This window comes from Juglans microcarpa x Juglans regia, chromosome 3D (assembly GCF_004785595.1).
Source record: "Juglans microcarpa x Juglans regia isolate MS1-56 chromosome 3D, Jm3101_v1.0, whole genome shotgun sequence".
In the NCBI taxonomy this organism is placed as follows: domain Eukaryota; kingdom Viridiplantae; phylum Streptophyta; class Magnoliopsida; order Fagales; family Juglandaceae; genus Juglans; species Juglans microcarpa x Juglans regia.
In genome coordinates this window covers 34,710,459-34,719,073 of record NC_054598.1, presented here as the reverse complement: position 1 = coordinate 34,719,073, position 8,615 = coordinate 34,710,459, and the positions used below count along the sequence as shown (strand labels likewise).

Genomic DNA, 8,615 nt, shown 5'->3' with positions numbered 1-8,615 from the left:
AAGAAGAATTATTAGAAAAATGAAAAGCATAACGTGCAGAGGAAACAATACCAAATAAGAAGTGAGAAGAAGCTACGGTGTTGACCACATGGCTGAAATCATTAGGCTTAGGCTGAGGATTGGAAGCTATCATAGACAGTAACTGCTTATATTGTGCCTCAGTCAAGGAGAATGGAGAGGTTACAGAAGTGTTGTCATTGAGAGCAACAGTGTTGGTTGTGATTGGCTGTCGTGGCTTTTGCTTGTATCCCAGAGGAAAACCATGTAGTTTATAGCATTTATCAGTTACATGACCAGCTATGCCACAATATTTGCATACTGGCCTATCTTTTTTTAGAAAAAATTTTGTAGATCTTAAAGAATCAGAGTCAGTAACAAAAGCACGAGCATCAGTAAGGGAAGGAGGAACAAAGATTTCTCTTTGTTGCTCTTCCTAAAGAACAATTGAAAAAACTTTGTTGAGAGGTGGTAAAGGCTCCATTAACCAGATCTGAGTCCTAGCTGACAAGAAAGAATCATTAAGTCCCATGAGGAACTGCAAAATGCATTCCTGTTGAATGTAAAAGTTCAAAAGAGTGACAGCACCACAAGAACACAATGGAAACGGCTTGTAATTAACTAATTTGTCCCAAAGTGCCTTCAATCGAGTAAAATACGCACTAACAGTAAGTTGTCATTGAGATAATGATGAAATGGATTTTTGAATCTGAAAGATTCGAGGTCCAATTTTTTGAGAGAACCGTTCTTTTAGATCAGTCCAAATCTCAAAAGTAGTGGTAACATATCTAACAACGATTTCAGGGGAAATACAGTTAAGCAACCATGAAATCACCATATTATTACATCTTAACCATGAAGGGAAAAGAGAGGCAGTGGTCGCGGGTTTAGTAATCATACCGTTGACGAACCCTAACTTGTTTTTGGTAGAGAGAGCCATGATCATGGAGCGAGACCAGGTGTGATAGTTGTCGCCAAGGAGGAGTTGTGTGACCAGAACGACCCTAGGGTTATCACTGGGGTGAAGGAAGAAATGACTTGCAGCATCAGGGGAGGAAGAGGGAGGAGGCGGAGGGGGGGTGGATCCGTCGGCGCCATGAAAGGAGAAGAAGAACTTCAAAGGACTGCTGATACCATATCAAGAACGAAGAAACCCTAGAAGGCAAAACGTATTCAAGAAGCCATCTGAGATTAAAATCATCCAAATAATTAAATTAAACGTAAATGGTACAAGTATTTATACAAGGAAGAGAAAGACTATTTTAACCCTGCTAATGACCAAAGACTAAAATGCTCTAAAGAAAAGCTATACAACATAAAATACCATGTAAAACATAATTGTACATGTGTAAAGAAATAACTTACAACTTAAGACTAATCATTACAATTTGTCCAAACTTTTCAAACAAAAAATAAAAGATTATTCAACATTCTCAAATTTTAAAATAAAAATAATATTATTACAATATTATAACTTTATAATATTTTTTATTCAACTTTTTCTCTTTCTTTTTCCAAAATCTAATAAATGTTAAATTCAAACTATTTCACTACTATTCACAAATCGTACTATTATTCACAAAATTATTATTTCATCGCATTCTCCAAGTATTCCCTTAATTATTTTATGATTTTATTATTATTATTAATCTTATTAAACTAAAATAATTTTTTTACTCATTATTCATATATTATACATTTAATAAAAAATTAAAAGTAAAATAAAATGATATATGATGTGTAATACAAGAATAATAACAAATATTTATTATTTTATTGACTTGCATGCCAAAAGGATGCCAGAAACGTTTCCATGTCAATAAGGAAAGGACAATACTACTCTGCCGCCCAGTATTTGCCACTGGGAGTGCCGCCTAGTTTTTTTTTTTTTTTTCTTTTGCTTTTTTCATTTCATATTTTTTAATACATTTAAATATTTTTAAAAAATAAAAAAAATGCATCAATACACTTAAAAACACTTTCTTAATCACTAAGTAAAAAAAAAAAAAATTTTTGTCAAGCGGTCAAAAAGTGCTGTCAAATTGGGGCGGCATGCCCATTGCGCACAGAAGATTTCCACCGAAATTCCCTACTGAAATCATTTTTAAGTTTTTTATTTAATGATTAACTAAATATTTTAAAATAAGAGTTCTGCTAAGGCTACCGAAAAAGTAATCCGAAGCATTTCACCAAATGGTTGATTCCGTTTTTTTATTTTTGTTTTTTTTTTCATGTATTTTTTAATCATTATAAACATTTTTAAAAAAAATAAAAAATTCATAATATTATTAAAAAATACTTACTTAATCACTAAATAAATAAAAAAATATTCGGGATACTTTTTGGTCCCGAATTCCGGATCTAAAGCATTTCCGTTAAAATAAATATGTGATTTTTTTTATTTTTAAAAAATATCTAAATAGTTTTAAAAAATGGTGAAAGAAAAAGTAGGAAAAAAAAAGGAAAAAAAAAAGGAGAGAATTTCTGTGGACGAGGAACGTCCATATCCGTAATATCTACCATTCCAACTTCCTTCCAACTTCCAAACACGTTTGTAAACAGTGATCCATACCTACCACCATGCTATTGTTAGTACTATAAATAAATCACGTAGTTTCGGACGTTCTCCTCTCAACCTCCAAAAAAAATGGTACAGCTTGTTGCGGAGAGAGTGCAGTCATTGGCTGTCGGCGGAGTGAAAGAGCTGCCGGAACAGTTCATTCGCCCTGCGCACGAGCGGCCGGAGAACAGCAAGGCCGTGGAGGGGGTCACAGTGCCCGTCATCTCCCTATCTCAGCCGCACGAGGTGGTTGTTCAGGAAGTGGCTAAGGCGTGCGAGGAATGGGGATTCTTCCTCCTCACCGACCATGGCATATCGCCGGCGTTGGTCCGGCGGCTCCAAGAAGTGGGGGAGGTGTTTTTTGGGCTCCGACAAGAGGAAAAGGAGGCCTATGCAAACGACGCAGCAAGCGGGAAGTTCGAAGGGTATGGGACGAGAATGACAAAGAACCACGATGAGAAGGTGGAGTGGATCGACTATTTCTTCCATTTCATGGCTCCTCCTTCTAAGGTCAACCATGGCGTCTGGCCCAAAAACCCACCTGCTTACAGGTATAACACTTATACCTAAAAAGGAAAACAAAAAAAAGAGAGGAGAAACACACATAGTTTTTACAATATTTTATATAATAATATTTTAAGAAAATTTATTTTTGTAAATTATGTGTTTATAATCTGTATTATAAACACATATTATAATATAAAATATGTTATAAAATATATTGCATTGATATATTACTCAAACGAAAATCTATCGCTCAACCATAGGTCTTGTACTTTTCCTGCATAAAACTTAAGGGTTTAAAAGTTGCCCATGCTAGCTTTAATTGCGTTTGATTGCTGATTCAAATTTGAACTTACCTTGAATCATTATTGATGGAACCTTAACTCTCTATATATAGGTGACTTTACAGCCACCGCTTACAGCATGATTAGCTCCTGCTGAAATTACCATTAGTTATATTATTATTTTTTCTTATATATATTTTTTAGTATTTTTAAATATTTTAAAAAAATAAAAAATTATAATATTATTAAAAAGCACTTCTGTAATTATTAAATAAAAAATATTTTAAAAATAAAATAAAAATACAACGGAGTTAATAAGAATAAATAATAACAAAAAAATGGATAATACCCAAAAAACAGTTTTAATGAGAAATTTACCTTTTTTATAAAGTAACTCTGTGCACAGGACATATCTATTCTGCCGTTTTGCAGCAATCTGGTCTCCGTACCTTGCATGCGAGTACTAATGGTGCATTAATTACATTGTATTATGGTTTGTCAACACTCACACGTAGCTATGTCTCTTTTCTTCTTCTCTTTTGTAATTATTTACTCATTTATTCCTTTCTAAAACAGGGAAGTGACGGAGGAATATAACAAAGAAATGTTGAGGATAACAGACACCTTGCTGGAGCTGCTCTCAGAGGGGCTAGGTTTGGAAGGGAAGGCTTTGAAGACAGTTTTGGGAGGCGAAGAGATAGAAGTAGAGATGAAAATAAACTTTTACCCACCTTGCCCACAACCTCAACTGGCTCTAGGAGTCGAACCTCATACTGACATGTCTGCCCTCACACTGCTTGTCCCCAATGACGTTCCAGGCCTTCAAGTCTCCAAAGATGGCAACTGGTTTGCCGTCAATTACTTGCCAAATGCACTTTTCATCCATGTTGGTGATCAACTTGAGGTACAATATTAGATATATGACAAAGAAAATTATATCTAAAGTAATTTCGTGTTTAATACAAGGTTAATTTAATTTTGTTGCGCGCGTGCAGGTGCTGAGCAACGGGAAATACAAGAGTGTTCTGCATAGGAGTTTAGTGAACAAGGAACGCACACGCATGTCGTGGGCAGTGTTCGTGGTGCCTCCACAAGAGACCACGATCGGGCCACTTGCAAAGCTCGTGGATGATCAGAACCCAGCCAAATATTCAACCAAGACATTTGCTGACTACCGATACCGCAAATTCAATAAGCTTCCACAATAAGGCAGATTTATTATTAAGACCTTGCTTCTTATGGAAAATGTTGTCCTTTATGGTATTTAAAATAAGTGTGAGACAATCCCCAGGTTTTGTTAGTAACTTTATTAATTATTTTATGAAAAAACGTTGTTGTTATAAGATGTTTAAATAAAGAGAAATATTTTAGTTATAAATAAATTACATAAAAAGTAAATTTATAAAGTGATGCGTTTGATGTCATACGTCAGATTATAAAATTATTTTTATTATAAATTAATTAGATATAATAGATTACACAAAAACATATCAGTTTATAAATTTACTTTTATACAGTATATTTATATACTCTTTTATTTTAAATGTAAGAGTTATAGGCGGAATCCTCTCTTTCGTCATGCATATCAAATGTAGCAAATTGGTTAATAATCGTTTGAAGGCAATATTGGGGCTATGTTATCATTTTTATTTCAATGGCTGCACACACACCATAAATAGCAATGTTTTGAATACCGTACCGGACGTCGTACCGATCAAGACACTGCAACGAAATATTTTGGTATCAGTACCGTTTCGGAATAGCGTTTCGGGATAATATTTCGGGATAGTCAATATATGAATAAATTATATATATAAATATATATAAAAATTATATTTCAAAATAATAGTCTATATATAAATAAATTATATATAAATACATATATATATAAATTATAAATAATCTAGTCTGAATTGGGGGTTAAAAAATAAATTTATAGTTTGAAAAAATGAAAAAAAAAAAACACAGGCTGAAATATCGGCCGGTATCGGCCGAAATATAGGCCGGTACTGGCCGAAATTTAGGCCGAAACGACCGGTACCGACCAGTACGGCCGGTATTTTGGTCGGTACGGAACATATATAGTACCTGTACCAGCCGGACGGCCGAAATGAAAAATTTCGACCGTGGTACGGTATGAAATTTAAAACTATGATAAATAGACTTCACGTCCAAACCACTGGGACCACTAAACCAATAATTTCTTTTTCCAATAAATGACTTTCTCAAATTGATGGATACTCATGATTAAGAGTTATGTTATATACCATATTTTTATCTTATTTTAATCATACTAAGTAGTATGTGACACATTCATCACCATTAGATGATAGAAGCATGCAATAAATGATTATTCAATGGTGATAAATGTGTCATATTTTATATATGAGATGGTAGTATAGTGTATAGAAATTTTCTTTTATTAAAAGTTAAGTAAGTGGTTTTTAGTGAATTTCTAAATTTTTTTAAATATTTCAATTTATATAAAAATCATATATATATATATATATTTTAAAAAAAAAAAGTATAATTACACTTATCAATAGAATGCGAAGCACCACTTTCGATCTCCCAACATTGTCCAAAATCTAAAGTAGATAAAAGCACCGAAACTATAATATAAGCTAGCCTGCCAGCAGTACCGCATGGTGCACCTATGCAAAAAGTTTGGTTAAGTTATCCATTCCACCAAGTATACGGATCTCACCAAATATACGGATCTAACAATACATGCTAGTCTTACAAATTAAATCTTAACTTTTAAGTAATGTTGAGTATGTTCTTTACATATTGACTTAAAAATGAAATAACTCTTTAATATATATATATATAACACTTGGGAGAAGCATTAAAGATGGTAGATTTCGGTAAATTATATATAAAATTGGAAAGTGGGGAGAAGGAACGTGACTTGCAATTAAGGTTTTTTTTTTTTGAGAGCATGTCACGAGTCTTTGCCTACAAAGTTGAATCTATTCAAGAGGAATATTTTAGACCATCCAAAGTAGGAAATGTTGTTAGACCAAACCTTCGCACCTCGGCGATATATGATGCGATAAAAGTAAGAAATATAGTTAGACCAAACCTTCGCACATCGGATTCGCCTTGCTTGCCTCTCTCAATTAATACTCTCTGTGTTGATAGCCTTCCAACGTACTGATATATGTTGTCACCCAAAGCCGCTATTGGACAATGCTGAGGGCCGCCCGGCCTGCAGGGCGTGCTTCCAGTGTATTTTAATTTTTTTAATTAATAATTAAAAAAAATACTTATTATTTCAAGGGGACAAATTTACATGACCAGATATCATTTTCCTTCGCAATTATTTCAGTTGGCGTAGACATGAACAGCTTATAGTTCAAATGCATGCAAGAAAAAGGATGGTGCCGTAATCGCGGCGGCCTGCTAGTACATTTCAAATTATTTTTTCTTTAATTTTTTTAAAAATATTTTTCGAACATCCTTAATTATTAAATATAAAAATACAAAATTTTATTAATAATTATTTTCTTAATTATTAATTAAAAAAATAAATTAAAATATTCCAATGATAATTTTGAACATAACTTTAAACAATAATTTTGAAGAACTCCACTAAAATTTTCTTGACAAGAAAGGGTGACAAGGAACTATCGAATTGATTAAGACCTTATATGAAATCGATTCCTTCATCAAAATCGAGTAAAATTATCAAAAGTAAAATTTGAACAGCTAGCGAAATTTTTTTTTTTCTGCTAGTTAACAAAATGAACCGATTGGGCCCATCAAATGGGAAAACGAGCCTAACGATAAAGACCAATATCTTCAATTCTAAACTACTAAAATAGTCTCGACTAAGGCATCGTTTGAATTCGAAGATAAGTTGAGATGAATTGAAATAGATTGTAAATAATAGTAAAATAAGTTATGAATAGTAATAAAATTTGTAAATTAAAATTACTGAATAATAATAAATAATAGTGAGATGAATTGAGATGAATTGAAATGAGTTGTGAATACAAACTGGGCCTAAATCGACCTTCCCTCCAATAAGCATCTTGACGTAATCTTGAAACCACTCCAATAATTTGCTCATTCAATCAAACAGTAGTGATTTGAAACAAAAAAAACCATCACGATATAACAAAATTGACAAGATTTTTATTTCTATTTTTATGAGGGATTTTGAAGATTGTATAAACTAAACGCAACATGTGTTTTATCTGGTTGATTTAACTTCAAATCTGAGTAACGCGCTCATACCATAATTAGGATAAATACCTGTCTTTTATATATATATTAACAGAAGCAAAAGATCAGCCAGTTCACAAAGTAAAAATAGACAGAAATGATGTTAAGTTATGATGTTACTAAAGTACTAACTCATGACACGGGCAAAACTATCTTAAGGCTTGGGGGTTTTGGCCCTCTCAAAATTTTTAAAATATGATGAAAATTAGATTTTAGAATGTGTTTTTATAAAACAGACTATATAAAAATTAGTATTTAACTCCCAAAATTATGTTTTCTTAACTTAGCCCTCAAACTAGATTTTCTGATTCTGCCTCTGCCGTGACAAAAACCTTCCTTCATCTGAGGGAGTTCTTTATTCAAGCCATGTCCAACAGTAGAAAAATTCTATTTAAAATCCGATGTAGAGAATACACCATCCACTTTACAAATCACAACATATATTGCCTTTTCTCACAAACTTTTTTTCCAAGGCAAACCATGGTGGGAAATAGTTCCATTATCACACTAACATTGTGCGTGGAAAATGAAAACACCTGTTGCAGCGACTTACTGAGCGACGAGTTATAATTTGTGGAAAAAAGGATTTTTTGCGACGAATTCTTGTTGCCGCAATAAAATGTGCCGACAAATTTCCTGGCTGTAAAAGTTAGACCCATCTCACGAAAAATGTCTGTGAGAATTCTCTTTTGTCACTTTTCCGCGGGGAGAACCAAACAAATGAGCCTTGCTTCCCTCCCAATCTCAGCCTTTTTTTTTTTCGTGGAAACCATTTCTGTTAAACTAATGGGTTGAGGAAATTAGGGCTGAGGGAATTAGGGCTGAGGATATAAGAGATCGATCTCTAGAGCTTCGAACGGCCAGCGTTGGCGTCCACGAGTGGAGTTCCTATCCCACTACTAGCGTCCGCCCCAATCAACCCCAGAAGACTCCGCTGGAACTTCCAACGAGCAGAGATCTCTGGAGCTTCCAACGGCCAGCGTGGGCATCCATGAGATTACTTCCTGCCCGACGGCCAGCCTCCACCCTCAATCAACCCT

General features: G+C 33.8%; 1 protein-coding gene across 1 annotated transcript; it reads left to right on the top strand.

Moving 5' to 3' along the window:
• Window positions 1–2,577: 2,577 nt before the first annotated feature.
• Window positions 2,578–4,719, top strand: LOC121256653 (flavonol synthase/flavanone 3-hydroxylase-like). The gene is made up of 3 exons (XM_041157501.1): window positions 2,578–3,108; window positions 3,922–4,249; window positions 4,341–4,719. Exons 1-3 carry the CDS (start codon window positions 2,645–2,647, stop codon window positions 4,551–4,553), a joined length of 1,005 nt encoding a protein of 334 aa, XP_041013435.1. The 5' UTR covers window positions 2,578–2,644; the 3' UTR covers window positions 4,554–4,719.
• Window positions 4,720–8,615: the final 3,896 nt, after the last annotated feature.

Bases quoted from the DNA above. Each gene is read 5' to 3' on its own strand.
- LOC121256653 (XM_041157501.1), top strand. From the start codon at position 2,645: ATGGTACAGCTTGTTGCGGAGAGAGTGCAGTCATTGGCTGTCGGCGGA. The intron at 3,109-3,921 runs GTATAACACTTA...TTTCTAAAACAG, and splicing joins AAAAACCCACCTGCTTACAG to GGAAGTGACGGAGGAATATA. The intron at 4,250-4,340 runs GTACAATATTAG...GCGCGCGTGCAG, and splicing joins ATGTTGGTGATCAACTTGAG to GTGCTGAGCAACGGGAAATA.